At 42.3% G+C, this 26,287-nt stretch overlaps 2 protein-coding genes across 2 annotated transcripts in view; both read left to right on the forward strand.

Annotated features, from left to right (window-relative positions):
- PRKAR2A (protein kinase cAMP-dependent type II regulatory subunit alpha) overlaps nucleotides 1-16,108 on the forward strand; it is a 106,789-nt gene extending 90,681 nt beyond the window's left edge. Inside the window, exons 9-11 of the mRNA XM_025988607.2 lie at nucleotides 9,557-9,622; nucleotides 11,544-11,685; nucleotides 12,149-16,108. Of these exons, the coding sequence (XP_025844392.1) occupies nucleotides 9,557-9,622; nucleotides 11,544-11,685; nucleotides 12,149-12,282 (342 nt within the window). The 3' untranslated portion in view covers nucleotides 12,283-16,108. The remainder of the gene's footprint in view (nucleotides 1-9,556; nucleotides 9,623-11,543; nucleotides 11,686-12,148) is intronic.
- A 2,364-nt stretch (nucleotides 16,109-18,472) lies between these two features.
- On the forward strand, nucleotides 18,473-23,999 carry LOC112908736 (melanoma-associated antigen B4-like). Its single transcript, XM_072720991.1, has one exon. The coding sequence runs from the start codon at nucleotides 18,512-18,514 to the stop codon at nucleotides 19,673-19,675; it is 1,164 nt and encodes a 387-aa protein (XP_072577092.1). The 5' UTR covers nucleotides 18,473-18,511; the 3' UTR covers nucleotides 19,676-23,999.
- Nucleotides 24,000-26,287: the final 2,288 nt, after the last annotated feature.

A 26,287-nucleotide genomic window follows, 5' to 3' on the forward strand; every position in this document is an offset into this window, starting at 1 on the left:
CAGAGGGAGAAGCAGGCTCCATGCACCGGGAGCCCGACGTGGGATTCGATCCCGGGTCTCCAGGATCGCGCCCTGGGCCAAAGGCAGGCGCCAAACCGCTGCGCCACCCAGGGATCCCCCTCATTTAGATTTTTAGTCAATCCACTGCTCCCACCTCCTTATTCCTGGAAACTACTTACTTGCTTTTTTAACACTATAGAAATTACTTTTCTAGAATTTTATATAAATGAAGTCTTATAACATGTAGTCTTTTGTGTCTGACTTCTTTCTCTTCGCATGTTTCGGAGATTTTTTTCATGTTGTATGTGTCAGCAGATAGTTCCTTTTTATTACTGAGTAGTATTTTCACTGTATGACGTACCATAATTTGTCTTTCCATTCACCAATTGAAAGACATTTGAGGTCTTTCCAGCTTAGGGCAATTATGAATAAAGCTGCAATGAACATTCTTTTTTTTTTCCCCCTTTTTAAGATTATTTATTTATTTATTCGTGAGAGACACAGAGAGAGAGAGAGGCAGAGACACAGGCAGAGGGAGAAGCAGGCTCCACACAGGGAGCCCAATGCCTGACTCGATCCCCAAACTGGGATCTTGCCCTGAGCCAAAGGCAGACGCTCAACCACGAGCCACCCAGGCATCCCGGTATCAGCAGTCTTTTTAATTTTAGCCATTCTAGTGGGTATAAAGTGGTAATTCATTTTGGTTTTAATTTGCATTTCCTAATGTCTAATGATGTTGAGCGTCTTTTCTTGTGACTGCTTGCCATCCATAGGTTTTCTTTGATGAAGTTTCTGTAAATCTTTTGCCCTATTTACAATTAGGCAATTTGCTTCTTCTTATTGAGTTGTAAGAGTTCTTTATGTGTTCTGAATGCAAATCATTTATTAGGCAAATGATTGGCAAATATTTCTCCCAATCTATGTCTGTGGCTATGGCTTGTCTCTTCATTTTCTTTTCTTTTTCTTTTTTTTTTTTTCTTCTTTTCTTTTTCTAAATTATTTTTTGTCTCCAAACTTTTATTTAAATCCTAGATGGTTAACATACAGTGTAATATTGGTTTTAGGAGTAGAACTTAGTGATTCATCACTTATGTGTAATACCCAGTGCTCTCATCATAACAACTGCTCTCCTTAATCCCTATCATCTATCTAGCCTATCCTCCACCCACCTCCCTTATCTCTTCATTTTCTTAATGATAGTTTTTAAAAAAGCAAAAGTTTTTAATTTTGAAGAGTCTAGTTTGTAATTTCTTTTCTCTTGTGATTCATTCTTGTGCCCTATTTAAAAAATTTTTGCATAGTTAATAAGATTTTCTCTTTTATTTATCTCTCGGCTAGCGCCATTCAATAAATATCATGTAAAACACATATGTAATTTAAAAATTTTTAGCAGCCAAATTTTTTAAAAGGTGAACTTAATTCTAATAATGTGATATATTTAACCTAATATCTTTAAATAATACCTCTTCAACATTTAAGTGATATAAAAATTCAATGATGAAATATTTTACATTCTTTTTTTTATTCTGTCTTCAAAATGTGTTGTATATTTTATATTTTACAGCACACCTAAATCTATAGAAGTTTTTGTTTTTTTTAAAGATTTTATTTATTTATTCATGAGAGACACAGAGAGAGGCAGAGACACAGGCAGAGGGAGAAGCAAGCTCCCCTGCAAGGAGCCCAATGTGTGACTTGGTCACAGATCCCAGGATCACACCCTGAGCCAAAGGCAGATGCTCAACCACCGAGCTACTCAGGCATCCCTGTGATCCATTTTGAGTTGATTTTTATATATGGTAAAGTTTTTTTTACAGGATTTTGCGTATGGACGTCCATTTGTTGAAAAGATTATCCTATCCCATTGCCTTGACAGTAGTATTGAAAAATATTTGGGTGTATGTTTTGGGGTCTATTTCTAGTCTCTGTTTTGTTCTATTGATCTGTATGTTTATCTCTGCCAATAGTGCACTGTTTTGATTATAAAATCTTTTTATACTAAGTCTTAAAATCAGATAGTTAAGCCTTCCAAATTTTTTATTCTCTTTTTTAAAGATTTTATTTATTTATTCATGAGAGAGAGGCAGAGACATAAGCAGAGGGAGAAGCAGGCTCCATGCAGGAAGCCCGATGTGGGACTCGATTCCGGGACTACAGGATCACACCCTGAGCCAAAGGCAGATGCTCAACCGCTGAGCCACCCAGGCTTCTCCCCAATTTTTTATTCTTTTTTTTTTTTTTAAGATTTTATTTATTTATTCATGAGAGACACAGAGAGAGAGAGAGAGAGGCAGAGACACAGGCAGAGGGAGAAGCAGGCTCCATGCAGGGATCCCAACGTGGGACTCGATTCCTGGGTCTCCAGAATCATAACCTGGGCTAAAGGCGGTGCCAAACCGCTGGGCCATCAGGGCTGCCCTTTTTATTCTTTTTTATAATTATTTTAGCTATTCTGTGCTCTTTACATTTCTATTTATATTTTAGAACTAACATAACAATTTCTACCAAAAAAGCCTGCTGAGATTTTTTTTTATTGGGAATATGTTGAATCTATAAATCAATATGGGGAGAAATTGACACTGTAACAATAATGAGTGTTTTATGTCAGTCTCAGGCCATCAGTAGTGATAGTATCAGCTAGGAATATCTGAGGCACTCACCTACTTCTAGCAAATCCTCTCAGACATTTCACCAGAGCCAGTGTTATGGCTGGACCAGCCCTTGTGGTTCTTATTTTGAACAAGACTTACCTCAGCAAACAACTATAAGGGAACTTTGAAAAAAGTTTTTTACTTACAGATCCTGGAGGGTACATGGTACATCCAGGGCCACACAGTGAGGTCACAGGGTGGGCTGGGGGACTTGAAATTGGTCTGAGGGTGGGGTGCCAGGGTTTGGCAGGTTCCCTCTTTATTGGCGAATTTAAAACATAAGAGCAGGAATTACGGTGTCACTCAAGTGGTCATTTTTCTCCATTTCCCAGGACTTTCTAAAAGGGAAACTTTAGGTGAGAGCAGACTAGCTCTTCATCTAGTTATATAGCTGGCAATATGTTTATTCAAGATGGGTGTCTTTGAAATGGTTGCCTCAATAATCAAAAGGTTGATGTCAATCACTTACATTACAATCAAAAAAGCTTATTGTCAGTGAGATACCACTTTACACCAGTGCGAATAGCTAAAATTAACAAGACAGGAAACAGCAAATGTTGGTGAGGATGTAGAGAAAGGGGAGTCCTCTTACACTGTTGGTGGGAATGCAAGCTGTACAAACACTCTGGAAAACAGTCTCAAGAAGTTTAAATAGAGCTACCCTACAACCCAGCAATTGCACCTACTGGGTCAAAGATATAGTGAAACAACAGGACACCTGCGCTCCAGGGTTCATAGCAGCAATGTTAACAATAGCCAGAATATGGGAGGAGCCAAGATGTCCTTAGACAGATGAATGGATAAAGAAGAGTGTATACACACACACACAATGGAATATTACTCAGCCATCAGAAAGGATGAATGCCTACCATTTACATAAACATTGATAGAACTGGAGGGTATTATGTTAAGTGAAATAAGTTAATCGGAGAAAGACAGTTATCATATGGTTTCACTCATATATGGAATGTAATAGTGCAAGGGACCATAAGGGAAGAAAGGGAAACTGAATGGGGAAAAATTAAAGGAAGACACAACATGAGAGACTTCTAAATCTGGGAAACAAACTGAGGGTTGCTGGAGGGGAAATGGGTGGGGGGCTGGGGTGACTGGGTAATGATGGGCATTAAGGAGGGCATGTGAAGTGATGAGTACTGGATGTTATACTATCTGTTGCCAAATTGAATTTAAATTAAAAAAAAAATCTTACTGGGGTGCCTGGGTGGCTCACTTTGTTAAATATCTGCCTTCAGCTCAGGTCATGATCCCAGGGTCCTGGGATCAAGCCCCACGTGGTGCTCCCTGCTCAGCGGGGAGCCTGCTTCTCCCTCTCCCTCTGCCTGCCACTACCCCTGCTTGTGCTCTTCTTCTCTCTGTTAAGTAAATAAATAAAATCTTAAAAAGAAAAAAAAAGCTTATTGTCAGATACTTAAATGCTACAGTGAGTTGGTTCATGAACGTAGTATGCCTTTATATGTTTTAATTTTTCTCTCCTATTTTATACTTTTCAAGTCTTACACATCTGTTCATTTTATACCTGGATATTTCATAGTTTTAACTTTATTCTAAGTGGTTTTCCTTTTTTCAGTTTTTAATTATGTATTGCTAGTACATAATTGTATTTTTATATACAATTGAATTTCCATATTGATCCTGTGGTATTTACAACCTTGCTAACCTCACAATTTTAACAGCTTTTTTGTAGCTTCCTTGGGATTTTCTGTATAGATGATTATTTTATCTATGAACAAAGACGGTTCTACTTCTGTATGCCTTCTTTGTAATTTTTAGTTAATTAATTTGCCTTATTGCATTGGCTGGGACCTCCAGTATAATATTGAATAGAAATGCTGAGAACAGACATCTTTGTCTTATTAACTGATCTTAGGAGGAAAGCATTTAATTGTTCACCATTAAGTATAATGTAATTGTAAGCTTCTTTATAAATGTCCTTAATCGGGTTAGAGAACATCCCTTCTGTTCCTAGTTTTCTGTTTTTATCATGAAAAGATGTTGAATTTTGTCAGATACTTTTGCTGTTTTGTTTTTATTGATGTGTTCATATGGATATTCTTTTTTAGTTAACAAATATGAATTATGTTGTTTGACTCTTTTTTAACATTGAATTTTGAATATTAAACCAACCTTGCATCCTGGAGTGAGCCCTACTTGGTCATGATATATATATTAGCCTTTTTATTTATTACTAGATTTAATTTGCTAAAACTTTGGTTTTTTTAATTTGAAGATCTGATTGACTTTATTAAGTAATTCATGAATTAGGTAGCATCCTATCTAGCATGTAGTGGGTAACTCCCTTGTTAAGGACTTTTGCGTTTGTTCATGAAGGGATTGGTCTGTAGTTTTTTCTCCTTGTGATGTCTTTGTCTGGTTTTGTTATCAACAACTCCAGACGATTTTAATGTTTGCTAAAGTTTGAAAACCACTGCTATAGCCTATTCTAAGGCTTGGTAATGCCCTTGCTTTAAGAATACTTGGTGGAGGGATGCCTGGGACGTTTAGTGGTTGAGTCTCTGCCTTCGGCTCAGGGTGTGATTCCAGAGTTCCCAGATCAAGTCCCACATTTGGCTCCCTGCAGGGAGCCTGCTTCTCCCTCTGCCTGTGTCTCTTTCTCTCTCTCTCTGTCTCCTTGAATAAATAAATAAATAAACTTTCTCTTAAAAAAAAAAAAGAGCCAACTCTCACCTTTTATTAATCCCATTAAACATTTTCTGTTTCTGTCTTTATCTCGTTTCCTTTCATCTCCTTCGTTTTTGTTATTTTCTCTCTTGAGTTGGTTGCTTAGCCCTTTACTTTCTAGCCTTTCTTCTTTTTCGATTATGAGCATTTTAAAACTAGAAGTTTCCCTACATCCCTGAAGATCAGTGATGATCGTCAGCATTTAGAGATTGCTGCCTCCCTCTTGACAGTAGTGCTTGGGCTGCTGTGACTCTTTAGCACCATATTCCTTCCTGCAGCCCAGCTGTTCTTTACATGTGATTGTGCATGAGAGTGGGTGCCCTACTTAATGCACACGTCCAACTGGGGCCCAAATACAGCAGAAAGAACGGAAGCCACTGCTTATTGCAGGGTATGGTGGGATGCTAGTATGCATCTCAGCCTGTCTCTAGGTATTGTCTAGACCATGTGTACCATCAGGGGGAACCCCTGGCAAGCTGCCCCCTTCAGAGTTGCTCTTATTACATCCTTACAAATTTTTATTCTTTATTTTACAAATAGAATTTTTATTTTAAAGCCAAAGAATATGACATTTTAATGTTATGCTTGTGTACTTTGTAATGTTTTAATAATTTCTGCGTTTATCCTAATTGATGGGATATTTTACCTGTTCTCTGAATATGTGAACAGAATTTATACCTCATAAAAAGTATGTTTCATGTATTCAGCATTAAGTACCATTTCATTAAGCCAACAAGGCGCCATGTCCTGAATTAGAGTTTCAGTCATTCTTATGGTGGGATATGGATCTTTATCATCATTTGTGAACAAGAGACATTTATTTAATATAAAGCCCAGTGAATTTCATCATATGGATGATAACCTAGTCAGTACCTGCTGTAGACATTCAGAAACTATTTATAGAAACACCTGATATGTTCACAAAAATTTTAAATATTTTTTATGGCTTTTTTACTCCAGAATATAGAATGGAATATTCTTTCTGTGAGATGTATCTTAGTGGACTTGACAATTTGAAAAGCAATGCACTCTTCCATTGAGCTCCTGGGTAGATACCTCATTCTACTCTGTCCCCCCCTGTAAACTGACAGGCATCCTACAAAATCTGAACAACCAGCTTTGCATGCACTGTCCATCACGGGACCTGAGGGGGATGAGAAATACTTGTCCTGGCCCATCTCTGTCTCAGCCTAACCAGGCTGTTTCATGAGGCTGAAAATGCCACACAGTATGTCCCCTCAGATACCACAAAAATAGATTATTTTCTTTTTCTTCTTTTTTAGTTTTTTAGTTTTTAAAAAGATTTTATGTATTTATTTGAGAGAAAGAGCGAGCCTGATGGGGACAAGATGAATAGAGGAGAGGGAGAAGCAGACTGTCTTCTGAGCAGGGAGCTCAGTGCGGGGCTCAGTCTCAGGACCTAGAAATCATGACCTGAGCCAAAGGCAGATACTTAACCAACTGAGCCCCCCAAATTAGACTATTTTCAACTGATACTATCATCGTTCATAGATTTATTTATTTATTTATTTATTTATTTATTTATTTATTTATTTATTTATTTTAAAAGATTTTATTATTTATTCACAAGAGACACAGAGAGAGAGAGAGGCAGAGACACAGGCAGAGGGAGAAGCAGGCTCCATGCAGGGAGCCCGATGTGGGACTCGATCCTGGGACTCCAGAATCACGCCCTGGTCCAAAGGCAGGTGCTGCTGAGGCACCCGGGGATCCCCCCGTTCATGGTTTTATTTAAAATTTTTCTTCTTAAATTGTTTGTGAACTATGATAATCCTTTCTGGTGATATATTAGCAAGTTAGTAAAATTAAAGGGATTAGAGATGATCCTCTTGATTCCACCAGCTATGTCCCCTACCTCCTATGACAAAGTTATCTTCTGAGCTCCTGAGGAAACTCATCTGTAAAATGCAATGGCAGTAGTACTGAGTTTATCTTCTTGGGAGATTGTGTGAACCAATATACATGCAGCTCACACCAGAGTGCCTGCTGGGAGTGAGCACACAGCATCGTTAGCAGGTTCTGTTTTATTTGAGGTCCTCTGTTCATCAAACTCATTCTCTTCACACTCATTCTTTTCACCCTGTAGATGTGCCTGAGTCTCTCTTGTCCTCAAAATACACACGTTTCTCCACTCACTCTGTTTTCACTCCAGCTACTAGCTTCTCATTCCTTTCACAGGCAGGCATATTCAAAGTGTGGGTCTCACAATGTGAACTAGCAGAAGCCAGACACAAAAGGCAATGTATGATTCCATTTATATGAAGTTAAGGTACAGCCTTACTTTCCTTAACAGGAGTTAAGGAAAACTGCAAGGACAGAAGTCAGATACAATTATAGGTGAAGTAGTGGTGGTTTTAACTGAAAAACACTCCATAGGGTGGAGGCCAGAAAGATTTTCTGTTGTGGTTTGTTTGTTTGTTTGTTTTAAAGATTTTATTTATCCATTCATGAGAGAGACAGAGACACAGGCAGAGGAAGAAGCAGGCTCCACGCAGGGAGCCCGACATGGGACCCGATCCCAGGTCTCCAGGATCATGCCCTGGGCCAAAGGTGGCACTAAACCGCTGAGCCACTAGGGCCACCCAGATTTTCTGTTTTGATCTAGGGGGTGGTCACACAGGTGCATACATGTGTGAAAATTAGGCTGCAGCTGTGAAAAATGAGCCCTGTAAATTAGGCTATTACACATCTATCTAAACAAAAAGAGTTCACTCAACCTTCACCACCTGTCACTTTTGTGGCTCATCCCTACCATTCACATTCTTGGTCACCAGAATGTTTCCACACATTTGAATCATTATTACTCTTGATCTCCCAGCAACACTGAACACTGGTAATCACATCTTCCTTTATGAAACTCCCTTCTTGGACCTAGAAACTACTCTTCTTCCTGGTGACCGTGCCTCTGGTTCCCCTTTAGCTTCCTTCAGCAACCCCTGTCAGAAAGCTCTTTGTGTAACTCTAGAATCTCATGCTGATTTGGCTCTGCTGGGTACAGGGTACATACCCAGCACAGCAGCATAGAAACCCACAGGCACCCCTTTATAAAGCTGTGGCTTTTACTGACATGGAGCAGTGATTATTACATAGTGAACTGGGACTAGACTAACTGAGGAATGGCAGCCTCAGCTGGAAGGTGTCCACTTGGAGTTCTCTGTGGTAGTTGAAAGACGTTGAAGTCTTAACAAAAATTCAGAAGTGTAGATTCTTCTGAAGACATAAAACCCACATAGAATGAGGACACATGATTAGTATTGAATTATCCAGTATAGATGGTTATTGCTCCAGATGTTAAGAGAAAGGTGTCAGAGACTGAAGTGAGCTTGTGAAAGCCTTTTCTCCTGTGTCTGCTTGCTTAACTCTTGCCTCATTCCAGCCTTTGCTCAAATCTCACCCTCTTGATGAAACTCTGCTGTATACTGTAGCCATCTCCTCCCCCCAGTACTCCAGATCCTACCTTCCTCTACTTTCTCTCCATAGTAGTACTTAATTGCCTTCTAACACAATAGTATCATTTGCTGATTCATCATGTTAATTGTTTGCAGTTTGTTTGCCCTATCAGCCTGTAATTTCCACAAGGGTAGGGATATTTGTTTTGTCCACTTACATCTCACATGCCTAGAACAGGGCTTTGGCACATACTAAGTTCATAAATACCCATTGAATTACCTGAATGACTGGTTCAGCCAAGTGGTTTAAAATCCAAGCAAGGAAAAGAAAAGCCTGAAGCTCATAAGGGTGACATCAACCCACATCATAGTACCTCCCTCACCAAGGCAGAGCTTTCTCCAGATCCACACTGTCCTCTGGAGGGCTGCATTTGGTCGTGCCAGGAGTCACCTTGATATTGTCTGTAGCAGTCTTGGCTGCTGCTCCCCCCAGTCACAGATTCCTGAGCAGCAACAATAGTAATGCTTTGTATAATTGGCAACCCAAGTATTATCCATGGGGAAAAATGTGAATATTCCATGTCAGGAAGTGAGAGATGTGTGTTATAGTTGGACTGACATCCCCAGGGACCAGGATCCTTTCATTTTGTACTGAATTTGTTAGCCATTGGTTAATTTTTAGAGTTAGAAAATAAATACAAATCAGAGCTCAGGCAATGAGATAATGATCTATTTCTATGTCTTTCACCAATACGTATGTATGTATAGCTCTGACAACCTTCTCTCCCTTCCCAGGGTGAAAAGGCTGATAGCTTCTACATTATAGAGTCTGGTGAGGTGAGCATCCTGATCAGAAGCAAGGTGAGTCTGCATATGATGGTACAAGTTAGGCCAGGTGCATGCACAGGAAGTAGCTGCTTGCTTTCAATAATGTGAAATGTGTCTAGTGTAACAAAACCATCATTGTTCTATGGAACTGGCAAAGGCCCATGTTTAAGTATCTCCAGTGGTAGGGATTTATTATATTTCTCCTTATTCCTATAGCCTTTGCCTCTGTGACATAATTAATGATATGAGAAATATTGGCCTACAAATCAATAAGACAAAGATAAACACAGCTTAGTAAAAAGTGGGGTAATTACATGATAAAGGTGTACACATGGGTGTTGAATATGAAAAAAATCTTCCTTCCTAGAGTATTGGTGGGGAGGTCTGTCGGACCACTATTACTATGCCATTTCATGGATAGGGAGGCCTAGAAAACTGATGACCTGTAGGTGGGAGGAGTGATTCTTATCATAAATCCATTGTCACCAGATTTCCCTATTCCAAATTTTTTAAGAATGTAGAATTTACTAAAATGGTTAAATATAATACTAACCTAATACGAAACCTTTCACAGAATATCTTTAGTAAAAGTTAAATATGGAGAAAGAAAAACATGATTACCACCTGTAAGATGGCTTGATTCCTGATGAAAAATAGATCTGCTGTTTCACATGAAACAATAGGTTGAAACGTCTCTGTTCTTTCACTTGTTTTTGGACTAGTGATATATGCTTGCACATTTCTCAAGTACTCATTGACACCTCCTGATCACAGCATAGTGTTGGATATGTGGGACCAGCAGCACTGTGGCCCTGGGGAATGAGGGAACTTGTCAGGAATGTAGTCCTGGGCTCTGCCCCAGACCTACTAATCAGAATCTACATTGTAACAAAACCCCAAGGGAGCTGGTGTTCCTGTGATAGTGTGGTAACTGCTACTCTAAAGAAGGGACTAGATGGGCACAAACACATCTGCAGCCCCAGAGAATGGTGCAGAAATTGGAAGGAGTGTTGGCTCTGATGGAGCAAATCAACTTCAGAGCAGACAGGTTGGGGCAAAAGTGTGGAAGGAGGATTAACCGCCTATAACCTAAAGAGCCTCTTAGAGATTAAGACTAATTCTTACTAATAAACTCTAAATAATTTTTTACTTAAATTATTGCTTAACAGATGGATTTGTTAAAAAAAAGTAAATTAGATATTAAATATAATATGCTACATTATTTTCACTAATTTGAAATTACAAATTCCAACCTGCTTGATTTCTTAATACAGAGTTAAATCACTAAATATCCAGGTTGAAAATTATCAAAAAATGTTTTTAATTACGCACCTCTTCTAAAAAAAATGTATATGTTGGGGGGGACCACTAACTTAAGATACACACTGTACCTAAAAGAAAATTTGTCACTGTATTGTTTGAGAAAGGCATAGTCTCAAATCAAAAAGAAGTAAACCCAGGATTGTGCCTTAACCTAAGAGAAACACTGACATCATTTAGCAGCAATTAGCTTTTCCCTTGTGCCTTAGAAGTTAGCATCTACCAAAAGAAGAGCATTCACATATATATTAAATATGTGTAAATGTATATTAAAATACATATGTATTTTATGTTAATATATAATGTATGTTATAATAATTGGATATATATTTTCTTTGGAAGATATATCTAAATCTCCCAAAGAAAATGGTCTGTTCCCTACCTAACTTAATCATTACCTGAAAGGTGTTGGGACTTGGATGAAGCTCCAGGTAAAAGCCAACTCCTCTAATTAAATCAGACCACTAAGATGAATTAGCCCATGCAGTTTACATGGTACAGTTAGTGTCTCCACAAAGTGAATTTCTTAATAATTGTGTTAAGTGTCCTGAGAAGGGAATGCAAGTGTGTGTGACTTGACATGCCCAGCTGTGATTCTAGAATCAGCCTAGGTCATGTTTTCCACCTGCTCTAGACTAAAGCAAACAAGGATGGTGGGAACCAGGAGGTTGAGATTGCCCGTTGCCATAAAGGGCAGTACTTTGGAGAGCTTGCACTGGTCACCAACAAACCCAGAGCTGCTTCAGCTTATGCAGTGGGAGATGTCAAATGCTTAGGTAAGAAAAACAAATTCTTTATGCATTTATACTTTTTTTTTCTAACACACAGTACTTTTTTTTTTCCCCATCAGTAAGCCTTGACTCATTTCACCAGTTCTCACACACCTCTAGGCTTGAACAGCCTGTGGGGCCAGCTAGAAATGGGTGAATATATCCTTTGAGCAAACATTTCTGAGCACTGAGTATAGCCTGTGAGAAGAGCAGTAACAGAGGCAGAGAAGTCCAGGACTCTGTGGGGATCCAGTGAATAGGTGCTGCTCAGCTCTGCAAAGTCATAAACAGATGACACAGCCAGCTATACTCACATAGAAACATGTCTTTTTTCCAAGTGCCCAAGATCCCACAGTCTCATTCCCCAAGGTGAATGGGTATATTTAAGAAAAGGTTTGCATGAGGGAAATGACTGAATTACTGGTGTAGAGAATTCATTCTGTCTCGTGCCTTTTTTTTAACAACACAGTTATGGATGTACAAGCATTTGAGAGGCTTCTGGGGCCCTGCATGGACATCATGAAGAGGAACATCTCCCACTACGAGGAACAGCTAGTGAAGATGTTTGGCTCCAGCATGGATCTGATTGATCCTGGGCAGTAGGTGTGCCACACCCCAGAGCCTTCTCAGTGTGACACCAAAACCTTCCGGTCAGCCACAGAACACACACAGAAGACAGACACGACAGAACTGTTCCTGCTCTTGCCACCGCCGCTGCTACTGCTACGGCCGTGGGCATTTAGAAAACTTGAAAGTCAGCACTAAAAGATGGGCAGAGGTTCAACCCACACCTCCTCCACTTTGCTTCTGAAAGCCCATTATTAGACCACTTGTAATGATTATTCCAACCCAGTTGTCACATCTTTGGTTCAAAATGGCATGTCTCTCCAACAATTTAAGTGCCTGATACAAAGTCCAAAGTGTAATCATCTTCCTTTCCTCTCTGGCTGCTACTGTTGCTGTTGGAAGTCACCACAGGTCTGCACAAACCTGTGTATAACTGTAGACACCCACCCCTGACTTTTCTCAAGGGAGGAAATATTGTAGCCCTTGATCTTCTCCTTCGTTTGTCCTTTGAGAAAATCCACATTTGTTCACAATTGTAGCCTTTGGTTTTACAGTAGATGGCGGCAGGTAGGCTGGAGGTCTGTGGTCCTGTGGCATTGTCCTGTTCGCTGTCAGCTGCACCTGTGACAGCTGTCTCCAAACTCACAGTGATGCTTAGCAAAAGGCTTTGCCTAGGACCCAGCTGGTCAGCACCCCAGCACACACTGATTGGTCATGAGGACCCTGGTTAGAGCAGAAAATTTGGGTTCAGCACATTCTACAGGTAGCAGAGCGCCAGGGAAGGTTTTCTGGGTTGGGGGTTTTGGTTTGTGTTGTTTAGTTTTAGATTTTGTTTCGTTTTACTTAATCTCTGTGCAGTTTGCATGAATGAATTACTGTCCATTTCTAAGGAGCCAGGGTCTGAAGGTGCCATCACTTTATCTGACCCAAATACTTCCCTGGACAACTCCTGCCATCTCGTTTCCAGTTGCCCCTACCAGCTGATAATGGCAGTGTGCCAGGCAAGAGGTTGTACTAAGAAGAGAACCCTTTCCTTTTACTCCAGTGTTGTTACATAGCTTTGCTGTTGAACTATCAATTTTTAAACTCTTTAAAGAAGATGCAGCTATTTTTTTGGAAATTAAAAAAAAATTTATTTCTGTATTTTGGGAATTCCCATTGGACCTGTTCATGTATGTCAGTTTGTCAACTGACTCAGGCATTCATCCTGAAGATCAGCTCTTTGTTTTTAAAAATCAGAATCATTCACAATGTCATAGAATTACTGCAAAGACCTTTCTAATTAAGGTGTTGTGATATTTGGGGTTCTAACTATTAGCCCCAAAGGAAAGTAACCTAGCTTGTATTTTAAAACTTTTTAACCTTTTAATAATATCAGGTAGAAATTCTGATGAATTATCCTAATTAACTAGATATATTTCAGAATGAATTTTTGCTTCAGAATGACTTAGAATCAGATACTACAAGAGATCCTAAGAGCAGTGTGAAGTTTGCATAGAGATGAATTTGAATATTGTAGCCAAGTTTATATTCAATCAAGAGGCCCTTTCCAATATGATTTACTTCTTAAACTTATGTGATTCAATAAATCCCTAAGAGATTACATGCTGAGGTTTGAGTCATTCCTGTTGTAGGATAATGATGGAGCCCACATGGTCCCTTCCGTTGTCCACAGAAGCCAGGCTTTCTGCTTTTAGCATAGACAGTGTGGTGGAGAGATTTCCAGAGTGGTGACCCAACCACAACCTTGGTCAAGTCTCCCTTTTTCTTGTGTTCTGTGAAGCGAAAGCAAAAGGACTCTTTTCAGACTGCCCTAGCTAGGTAGCCTGCATTGCAACTCTCAGAATCGTGAAAGGTTATAACTAATACCCCAAAACAGGCAGCTAGCGCTGGGAAAGCCCATGTGGCTTTTTCCCATGATTTTCCAAGGTTGTTCTTCTCTAAGGTGTTGCTTTATTAGCATCAAATAAATTAAGAAAGCAGATCTTGTAATTTAGCAGATAAGAATCACACCGTTTCTTCCAGAAGCAGCAGGTACATTGAGCTTTAGGAGTGTCACAGAGGCCTAACCTCAGACTATGTGTGGACTCTGTTTAAACACTGAGCAGATGCCCCCTTTGTACCTCCGTGCCAGCATTAGTCAGGGCTGGCTGTGAGCTTAGTGCCAGAGTCACTCCTGCAGGCTGCTAGGCATGGGCCTTCTCATCCTGCCTTCTTACACATCCCAGTTCAGTCTTCCCCTTCACAGAAGCCTCTGATGCCCCCAACTCACTGATGGTTACTGTTTTACAGAGTAGAATTCATCTAGATTTGAGTCCTCCTGCTCTAACAACAGACTGACATATGGATCATGAGTCCAGATCCTCACTGCATTCGGGGTCCCTTGGGGGTCCGGCTTGAGGAAGGAAGACTTTAAAGGGACCAGTGTGAGTGAAATAGGACACAGCCATTAGCAAGGTGCCAGAAGTCTGCCAGAGTTTCAGTTCTTTTTGCAGCATGAGGACTCAAAGGTAGCAGGCCCAGTTTGACCGAGGACTCTAGTGTCCACATTATACCAGGCAAGCCCTGCACCAATTGGTTGGGCTTCAAGGGGAAGAGCATGTTTGGACAGGGATCCCTTTGTTAATTGTTTTATATTGTTCTCTTCCATGGGTTAGAGCTTCATGGCTTCTTCATGGCCTCTTTCCTGGCTCTGCTATTGATTTGGGATGGTAGAGAATATTCCTGAGAGCCACGAGGTTCAACCTACAGTATTTTCCTTCCTTCTAGCCCCAGTTTATCACACCCACTCTCTTCTTTTGGTTGTAGTCTCTGAAGGAAGGTTTCATGTGCCCTGTCCTCTTAGTAGATAGTCTAACATAGAATTGCTATAGATTCTCAGAAGTCAGAGTGCAGCTTTTCTTTGAGCAGTTTAATGAATGAATTCAGCAGCAAAGTGGCAAGAAATGGTTCTCCAGCCAGGAGAAGTCATGTTTCATTCTCTTAATGCCCAGATTCTATGCTCACAATGGTAGTCAATGAGAGGTGCCACTGGTGCCCAGCAACACTCTGGGCACACAGCATCTCCATGTGAAGTTGCAGTGTAGAAACAATCTTCTCTCATTTACACAAAGTGAAAGAGCATTTTTGCACAGAGAAAAAGGAAAAAGACCCATGAATGTCATCTTTTATCTTTTGTTTTCAGTTGGCTGATGTTTGGAATTTTTGTTCTTGACATACACTTGTAAACCAGTCTTGCCAAGATAAAAGTTGTTTTGGTTTTTCACTACAATTACCTCTTGTTCCTCCTGTCTTGACTGCTGACGTTCCTCAATTATTCTAATGTCTATTTTATGGGAAGCAGCCTTCCCTATGGGTTTCCTTTTACATACTGCAGGGCTATCTTTATACTTTAAAAAAAAAAAAAAAAAGAAAGAAAAGAAAAGAAAAAAAAGGAGAAAACTATCACTAACCTCATGGGGGATTTGTAGAAAACCATTTAGCCCACCTTAAGCAAAAGGTAGATTTCCTCATTGTTTTCATAAGCTCATTGTAATAAAAGAAATCTAATTCAGCATTATTGTGCTACCTCAAAGGTAAAATGTTTTAAGGTATTTTTTTGGTCCTGAGTTCACATAGTGTTTGAAATGTCTTTCAATTGGAATTGTTTTTTAAATCATTGGGGAGAATCTTATTTTAAACGTTTTACACTTGTATTTTAATCTCAGAAGAATAAGTGATTAGAAAGTGATCAATTCTTGTTCTGTAGTATTGAACATATAATTAAATCATTGTTTGCCATAAACAAGGTCGGGTTTTTTAAAAGGAAACTCTAGGGCTTGGCTTTGCTCTTGGTTAATAAAGGCTGACAAATCATGTCTGACTTTCTGGTGCGGCCTTGTGTTGTTTGTCCTCTCATTTTAGGGTTCCAGGCCATAATAGAACTCATCTGGCAGATACATGGTTGGGACTGGGATATGAGCTCTTGAAAATTAAAGAGGAGGCCTGGCCTATGTATCAGGGTTCTCTAATAAGAACGAATAAGGAGTGTGAGTGTGTGTGTGTGTGTGTGTGTGTGTGTGTGTAAAGAAATTTATTATAAAGAATTGGTTTATGCAAGTATGGAGGTGGGCAGGTCTCATTATCCGCAGGATGAGTTGGCAAACTGTAGACCAAGGAGAGCTGATGATTTCATTTCAGTCTGAGTCTGAAGGGTTGAGAACCATGAGAGCTGATAGTGGTCCTTTCAGAGGGTAGCAGACTGGAAACCCAGGAAGAGCCAATGCTCCAGTTTGAAGCAGTCAGGCAGGAAAATTCTCTTGAGAAAGAGTCCCTTTGTTCTTTCTGGGCCTTCAACTGATTAGATGAGGCCCACCCACATTGGGGAAGGCAATATGCGTTATTTACTCAATCTACTGATTTAAGCGTTGATGTCATCTGAAAACACCCTTACAGAAACTCCCAGAACAGTGGTTGACCAAATATCTGGGCACTCCGTGGCCCAGTCAAGTTGATGCATAAAATTAACTATCATAGGGGCACCTGGGTAACTCAATCACTCAGGCCTCTGACTCTTGATCCCAGCCTAGGTCTTGATCTCAGGGTCGTGAGTTCAAGCCCCATGTTGGGCTCCACACTGGGTGTAAAGCCTACTTGAAAATAAAAAAATTAGGGGATTCCTGAGTGGCTCAGCAGTTTAGCACCTGCCTTTGGCCCAGGGCATGACCCTGGAGACCCGGGATTGAGTCCCACATCGGGTTCCTGCATGGGGCCTGCTTCTCCCTCTGCCTGTGTCTCTGCCTCTCTGTCTCTCTGTCTCTCTCTCTCTCTCTGGGTCTCTCATGAATAAATAAATAAATAATTAAAATAAAAATAATAAAAAAATTCAGCGGTGCCTGGGTGGTTCAGTCAGTTAAGCATCTGACTCTTGATTTTGGCTCAGGTCGTGATCTCAGGGTCATATGATTCAGTCCCACACTGGGCTCCATGCTGGCTGTGGAGCCTGCTTAGGATTTTCTCTCCCTCTCCCTCTGCCCCTTCCCCATACACCCTGTATGCATATACCCTGTCTCTAAAATAAATAAATAAAATCTTTAAAAATAAATGAACTTAATTTTTTTTTTTTTTAAGTTTTTAACAATTCTGAAAAGTTAACTATCACATCATGGTATTTGAGTTGTTGGGGATGGCATGGAAAGGCATCGAATATATCCCTTGTCAGGAAAGATAAACTCACCAATGAAGCCCAGCAAAAAACATTTCTTGTCTGACAATATTACTTCTACCATTTCCTTCTCAGTAACATGGCTATGACGAGAACTAGCAATGATTCTGTGATAACCCAGTATACCTACAATTTCTTTCCAACTGACCAAAAGAAGCTGTTCTACAACAAAATCATGTTCCAGTTTGATCTTGCCTTGACCTGACAGTACAAAAGGGTCAAGTGGCAGGTAAACATATGAAATATCCCCATGGAGCTCAAGAAGCTGGGAGTTGAGCTGTCCAAAAGCCAAATTGGCCTTGTTTCAAGGCTTCAAAAATGAAATATGGCTTGCCTTTTGTGTTTTTAGTGGTGGTATTGTTATGAACAGTTAAGAAGTGCCAGGACAACAAGAAGATCATATTGTCCACAGTCTCAGCCTTGAAGAGGTCCTCACATGAGGGTTTTGCTTTCTTGTATGTTCGAACATAAGCTCTAAATTTGCCCTGTCAAAGGTACCTGAATAAATCTTCAGTGATAGTGCATCCATTTTGTAACAACAATTAAAACAGTTTACTTACACTGTGATTAAGGAATCTGTGTTTGTTTCACAAGGCATCAAGTATGAATTTGGCTTCCTTTACCCATCCTCTCTGTAGACAAATGCCCCGTCAGATCATGGCACAGATACTGTTACCTGATTATTTGGGGATATGCAGATAGAATGCAGGGTGTTGACCAAGAACATACTGAATAATCACTTGTGAATTTATGTTTTTATCTTTTATTTTTATAAATCTTTTTTTTTTTAATTTTTGCTATTTTATTTATTTATGATAGTCACAGAGAGAGAGAGAGAGGCAGAGACATAGGCAGAGGGAGAAGCAGGCTCCCCTTAGGGAGTCCAATGTGGGACTCCATCCCTGAACTCCAGGCTCATGCCCTGAGCCAAAAGCAGAGCTTAACCCCTGAGCCATCCAGGCATCCCTCACTTGTGAATTTAGAGGAGTATTATCTAGGTTCTGAATTAGAATGTCAGAAATTAGGTCTGACTCCACTTATTCATTCATTGAGCAAATTTTGATGACCTGCCGTGGACTTTCTGACACTGTGTTTAAACCCCAGGAGGGGCTTGGCGGAGGCCGGATTCCCGGGACTGATCAGAATTCAAGGTGCCAGCATCTTCTGCCCACACTTGTGCCTGCTGTCCCTGACCTAGTCATGCCTCGGGGCCAAAAGAGTAAGCTCCGTGCCCGTAAGAAACGCTGCCAGGCCCGTGTTGAGAGCCAGGGCCTTGGGCATACTCAGGCCACTACAGGAGAGGTCAATAAGTCCCCCTCTTCTGTTTCTGGGGATGCTCCCTCGAGCTCCCGTGCTGCTGGTGCTTCCCAGAAGCCTCAGGGATCCCAAGCCACTAGCTCTTCTGCTGCACGTGGTTCACGCCGCAGATCTAATGCAGGTGCCAAGAGCCGGGTTGACGGAGGTAAACATTCCTCCCAGGCCTCAACTTCCCCTGAGAGCGCTCGCAATGATCTTCTAACCAGGAAGGTGGGAATATTGATGCAGTTCATGCTAGAAAGGTATGCAATGAAGGCACCCATTATAAGGGCAGAGATGCTGAAGATCATCAACAAAAAGTACAAGGAAGATTTCCCTGATATCTTCGGGAAAGCCTCTGAGCACCTGGAGCTGGTCTTTGGCCTAGAATTAAAAGAAATCAAGCCCGGTGGTCACTCCTATAACCTTGTGAGCAGCCTAGACATCACCAGTGATGGCGATGTGAGCAATGGCTGGGGTCCTCCTAAGAATGGTCTTCTTATGCCTCTTCTGAGTGTGATCTTCCTGAGTGGCAACCAAGCCTCTGAAGAGGATATCTGGGAATTCATGAATATCTTAGGCGTCTATGAAGGAAGGAAGCACGTAGTCTTTGGGGAGCCCAGGAAGCTCATCACCCAAGATTTGGTGCAGGAAAAGTACCTGGAATACCGCCAGGTGTCCGGTAGTGATCCTCCATGCTACGAGTTCCTGTGGGGCCCGAGAGCCCATGCCAAGACCAGCAAGATGAGAGTCCTAGAGTTTTTGGCGAAGGTCCATGATACCGTCCCCAGTGCCTTCCCATTCCATTATGAAGAGGCTCTGCGAGATGAGGAAGAGCAAGCCCAGGTCAGAGCCATGGCTAAGGCTGCCTCTGCTACCAAGGCCAGTGCACGTTCCAGGGCCACATCCAGCCGCTCCACTCCTCCCTAGAGGGCTGAGGCAGATTCTTCCCTCTGTGTTTGATGAGGGCTGCTAACCTTTAAAGTAGTGAGAGCCTAAGGTGGGGTTGGCAAGATCATAATATGTATCTTCTTTTTATTTTTCCTATTGTCCTTGGTAGCTTACAAATGTTCCTTTCATTAGAATGTTTATTTAGATTCAGAATATAAGTTTATAAATGACATAGATCACACATTGCAGTTTAGCAGGTTTAAGAGTAAGAGTTTTGGTATTGCATAATATAGCTTGAAAATTTTTGCATCTCCTTTGGGTTCCAGAACAAGATAATATGGTGTTGGAGTGGGGATTATTCTTGGAAATATGAAAGACCCAGCAAAAATACAGCTGTGGTTTAAAATAGAAACAAAGTAAAATGTAGTTAAATCTTGGATTATCTTATTCATTTTGTCGTTCTTTTTGTAAAATTCAAGGATATATATCTGAATGTCCTTATTCATGAATGCAGATAAAATTAAATAGTAATAAATTTAAAAAAAAAAAAAAACCCAGGAGGGATGCCTGGGTGGCTCAGCAGTTGAGCGGCTGCCTTCAGCCCCAGGGTGTGATCCTGGAGTCCCGGGATCTAGTCCAAAGTCGGGCTCCCTGCATGGAGCCTGCTTCTCCCTCTGCCTGTGTCTCTGCCTCTCTCTCTGTCTGTTATGAATAAATAAATAAAATCTTAAAAAAAATAAATAAACCCCAGGAATTGGGTGTCTGGGTGGCTTAGTCAGTTAAGTGTCTGCCTTCACTCAGGTCATGATCCCAGGGTTCCAGGACCCAGTCCTGCATTGGGCTCCCTGCTCAGTGGGGAGTCTGCTCCTCCCTCTTCCTCTACCCCTACCTCCTACTCATGCTCTCTTTCTCTCACACTCTCAAATAAATCAATAAAATCTTTAAATAAATAAACCCCAGGAATTCTCAAGAATGATAGGTCTGGGCAGCCCAGGTGGCTCAGCGGTTTAGCGCTGCCTTCAGCCCAGGGCATGATCCTGGAGTCCCGGGATCAAGTTCCACGTCAGGCTTCCTGCATGGAGCCTGCTTCTCCCTCCGCCTGTGTCTCTGTGTGTCTCTCATGAATAAATAAATAAAATCTTAAAAAAAAAAAAAAAGAATAATAGGTCTGCCAGGGCATCCTGGACCTTTCTTCCATTGATGATGGAGCTTATCCTCCATGTTTCTGGACTCATAGACAGCAGCCCCGGTTTCTTATTTCATGGATGATTATGCTCCCAATGCCTTATCGTTGCCCTTGGTCATGCTGCTCTTCTTTAAGGGCTGCTGCTGCCTCTTCATATAAAGTGAGTGGTTTGGACACATAGCATGCATTGTCCCTCACTGCTCTAGCCTGCATCACATAATTCTGGTTACACAGCATCTGAGACACCATTAAAGGAGAAAGACTAGATGTGAGATTTGGAGGAGACTCCCTCCAAATAAGGACTTCGCAGAAATTGTCACCTTCATCCTACCCTTCTAAACATCATGATGAAACTTGGCCAGAGATGACTTTTGGGCCTAGGTTGCATTTTGTGATGTCATAAGCTAAAAATCAAACTTTTCTGAAAGAGTGTCTCTTCTGTATGACATTTCTACCCCTTTCTCTGGCTTTTTCCCAAACAAAAGCCTTGATCCTATGAGCACTTCTTTCTCTTCTATAAAACCAGTTAACTGGCTTGTCTTTAAGCCCAGCCCATTTGCAGACTAGAGAGCAGGAAGCTGTCCAGGATGGAATGTGAAGCCCAAGGAGCCACCCCAGACACTGGGGTGAGCCCCCAGACACTGGGAAAGCCAGCAGGACCTGACCCCACTAATCATTCCATCCTGACAGGCAGAAGAATGGGCACTGGGCAGTCAGCTCTTGGGGAACACAGTTGAAATAGTACTAGCCAAATCTCCATGGCCTTCTTGGCCATCGGCCCACCACTTCCTCCCTCTGCAGAATTGTATTGAGCTAAGGGTCAAAAGTCACTGTGTGTGCTGCTGAAAGCCAGGATCCAGCAATCTCCTTCCTGACCAGGTCCTCCAGCCCCCAGAATGAGGAGGCAGAGGTGTGCAGTTGTTTTTTTCTACTAAACTGGTAAAAAGGAAGAGCTAAAGTCTAGACCCACCAGATAAGCAAACCAGCACTTTCCAGCATAACATCCAAGCATAGTTAAACTGGACATTTCCATTTTGAAAATGAAAGGCCTAGGCATGAAGGCTTACCTGCAGCACACTCTCCCATGCATGCCGCAAGCCCAGCCTGGGTAGCTGGAGGAGTAGGAGACCCGAAGCTGAGGCTTGGATCTGCAGGACAGGGCAGAGACCTTTGGGGCAAGCAAGCTGGAATAGCACAGGAGCCACGTTGGATTCTTGGCATCCTATCCTAGAGCCCCATGCCCAGAATAAGAAACGAGGCCTCACACAGGCTCCTATGACCCCAGACAAGGGACTGTTCCCCCTGACAGCTGCAGCCCTGGCAGCTCTGGAAGCCAGAGTGCTTTCCTAGCCAGGACAGAGCTGGGCAACAGAAAGCATGGGACCCTCAGGTGCCCACTTCAGGGCTCTGCCCCTATCTCAGAACTCAAGATGGTTCCATGGGACTGGCAGCTCTGGGCTGAGGCTGGTGAGGCGAGAATGAGTTGGAGACCCTCCAGTACTTTGGCTTGCTCCTCTGTAAAGAAGGAAACAGGCTTATGGGAGGGCATCCACTCTGCTGCCCATTGCTTTGCCCACATGTGTTGGCCCAGTGGAATTCCAGGCTGGCCCTTCACCTGCAGGGGGCGGGCCAAGGCCCAACCACAGAAGGAGGCTGGGGTGAGTGGCTGCTAGGGTCTCTCCCGTTGTGCTCACTTTAAGCTGGGCATCTCTGGCTCACAGCAAAAGCAGACCCCAATCTCTGACAGAAAACTGGCCTCACAACTGAAAACCTATGTGAGTTATTCTCATACCTGATAAATGGATAAAGCTAGTTTTATATTCCAGGAGGCTAGCTTTGCACCTGGAAATTGGTGTGGGGCTAGGTTTGCAAAATGCAGGCAAAGGTACACGAAGAGTGGGGTTTGTTGAGACCAGGCAGGCTTCCAGTACAATGGGAATTTCTCAGTGTCCTGGGCTCTGATTGTGGTGTGTGTCCAGGGCAATGTGCTGAGAGCTGCCTCCACCCCGGCCCTGAGGGATCCTTTTCTTGGTGTTTTTCCTGACTTTTGTTCTGTAAAAGCAACAACAACAAAAGTCAGGAATGACTTGCAGCCAGCCCCTCCCCATGTGGCCCACTTCCCAGAGCTATGGATACAGGGGAGGGGGTAGAGTTGTGGGGGACCAGAGTCCTGCCTGTACCTTGGGAACATCATGTTCTGGACTGGACTGAGAACTGCGCATCCAATCCTTAGGATCCATAGGCCCCAGGGGGTGGAGTTGAGCAATAATGGCCAGCTTAATTTAAGAAACAGGCAGGGAAGAGGTTTCTGATAGCTAACTGTCCCCAGGGCAGGACTACCATTGCACTCCCTCCTGACCCTACCCCTGGCCCTGACCCTGGCAAAGAGGAGCCCTTCCTTCCTTGATCCTAAGCCAAGGCTTCGTGGGAGGAACCAAGTGATTCCCCAACTGGGATCTTTAGCACAGAAAGGTTGCATCCACCTCCTGGTCCAACTCTCACTCCCTCCGCTTTTGGGCAACCTCTTTCACCCTGGCTGATCCCTGGCTACTTATATCCCTGAGGAGAGGTCCCTGCTCAGCACCTACCGCCACCCTTCATCTCCAGGCCCCTTGCAATACTCACTGCCTGGCCCTTGTCCCATCCTCTACTCTTTTGTGCCTCTGTCCCCCTCAGCCATGGGCTCACCTCATTATTAGAGAAAACAGAGACATGGGCTAGAAGCCCTAGGCTCCTCCTCTGCTCCCCATGTCCCCCTTTAGATCCTGCCCCACTTCTCCTTCCATGGCAAGAACCTTGAGACTTCCCTACAGTCACCTCCTCACCTCATTTTCTGGCTACAGCTCACCACCACCTCAGTCCTTGGAGCCAGCTGAAGTCACCATGGTGGATTCCTCTCTCCCGCTTCAGGACCACCTTCTCAGGAACATCTAGTTCTCCTGGTTTTCTTCTCAGCTCTGTCAGCTTTAGCCCAGACTACAGTTAAATGTTGGGGTGTCCCAGGACTCCACTCCACTCCACTCCCACCCTGGGAGATTGTCAGAAGCAGTGTGGCCTTGGGTTCCCACCACGCCACTCACTCTAGATTTATACCTCCATCTGGGACAGTGCGCTGAGCTGAGTGTCCAGTGGTCTGGGTTGGGATTCCTCTCCCATCTCTTCACTCCACCCACTGGGCACCTTCTACAAGTTTGCTTTGGTTTTTTTATTATTATTATTATTATTATTTTTAATTTAAGATTTTATTTATTTATTCATGAGAGACACAGAGAGAGAGGCAGAGACACAGGCAGAGGGAGAAGCAGGCTCCATGCAGGGAGCCCGACGTGGGACTCGATCCTGGGTCTCCAGGATCACGCCCTGGCCTGAAGGCAGCACTAAACCGCTGAGCCACCAGACCTGCCCTAAAATTTTTTTTGAAGTGTGGACTATAACATATATAGGAAGGTGCCTAAAACAAAGACATTCTGCTTAATGATTTCTCACAGGCCAAACACTCAAAACAGAGCCCAGGTGAAGGATATCATTGGTGATCTATAGTGGCTGCCTCTGTGGCTCTCCAGTCATTCTTCCCGGCTCTGTCCCGAGTTCTAAGGTAAGGTGGTCATTACCTTAATTTTCTTGATCCTTACCACCTAAACATGCCTCTCTGAAAAACTACTTTCTTGGGGCACCTGCCTGGCTCAGTTGGTGGAGCATGTGACTTTTGATCTCCATGTCAGGAGTTGAAGCCCCAGGTGTAGAGCTTACTTAAAAACAACAACAACAATAAATAGATAGATACACTTTCTTCATACAGCGATATAATAAACACCTATAATTAAAGTCATAAGGGAGAACCTATCCTAACTGCTGGGTTTTCGCACAGTCTTTATCTTTTCCTCTTTTGTTTACCCCCTGCCTCTCCCTTATCACCATCACTCTCTGGAAACCCATGTTTACAAGATACATATTCCCTGAGGCGCCTGTGTGGCTCAGTAGGTTAAGTGTCCGATTCTTGGTTTCAGCCAGGTCATGTCCCAAGGTCTTGGGATCAAGCCCCTGGTCGGGCTCTGTACTCAGCAGGGAGTCTGCTTGAGATTCTCTCCCTCTCCTTCCCCCTCTGCTCTCTCTCAAATAAATAAATTAAATATATTTGACTCCTCAAAAACTTAATACCCTGCTGTTGATTAGAAACCTTACTAATAATGTAGACAATTAACATGTTTTGTATGTTATATGTATTATATACTGTATTCTTACCAAAAGTAGGAAAGAAAATAAGAGAAAATATACTGTACTGTATTTATGGGAAAATATGCAAATAAGTGGAGTTCAAATCTGTGAGTGTCAAGTGTATATTTACGCAGAATGGTTTGTCTTTATTGCATACATGAGATCATTTTGTACACACTTTTCTGCATCTTTCCTTTCTCACTCATCTCAACTTCTTGCAAGTTCTCAACTTATTCTAGTTCCTCCTTTTTTTAAGATTTTATTTATTTATTCATTATATATATATATATATATATATATATATATATATAGAGAGAGAGAGAGAGAGAGAGAGAGAGAGAGAGAGACAGAGACACAAGCAGAGGGAGAAGCGGGCTCCATGCAGGGAGCCTGACGTGGAACTTCATTGAACCCGGGTCTCCAGGATCACGCCCTGGGCTGAAGGCAGCGCTAAACCGCTGAGCCACCTGGGCTGCCTAGTTCCTTCTTTTTGATAGTGACATGAAACCTGTCCCCAAACTCTATGATACTCCTCCCACAAAAGGTGGAGTCTAATTTCCCTCTTCTTGAACCTACATCCTGGTTTTAGCGACTTTGCTTTTAAAGAATTGAATGAGACAGAAATGACAGTGTGACTTCTGAGTCTAGGTTAGAAAGGCAATACGGCTTCCACCTGCCTTCCTCACTCTTGGGTCAGTCATCCTTGGAACCTAGCCACCGTGTTGTGAGGAAGCCCAGGCACACGGAGGCCAATGTGGGTGTTCCAGCCTCAGCTCAAGCCTGAGCTGATAGCCACCATCAAACATGCTTCAAGTGAGGGATCTTCTGATGATTTCAGCCCCAGCTTTCAAGCTGCCCAGACTGGGATGTAGCAAAGAACAGTCGCCACTGAATCTTGCTTAAATGACAGGTTTGTGAGCAAAATAAATGTTTTTAGCCACTATTAGGTAGTTTTTTACACAGCATAGTAGCCAGAACAGTGTAGAGGTACCAAAATGTCTCTAATCATGATCTTATGGATAGGCCATCACTTTGCATTTTTTTCCCACTACACATAATGTAGGAATAAATGTCCCTGACCATACAGCTTACATCTCAATTGTTTTATTTCTTTTTAGGATTTTATTTATTTATTCATGAGAGACACAGAGAGAGGAATAGACACAGACAGAGGGGTTAGCAGGCTCCCTGTAAGAGTCTGATGTAAGACTCAATCCCAGGACCCCAGGATCACGACCTGAGCCAAAGGC

This window comes from Vulpes vulpes, chromosome 9 (assembly GCF_048418805.1).
Source record: "Vulpes vulpes isolate BD-2025 chromosome 9, VulVul3, whole genome shotgun sequence".
In the NCBI taxonomy this organism is placed as follows: Eukaryota; Metazoa; Chordata; class Mammalia; order Carnivora; family Canidae; genus Vulpes; species Vulpes vulpes.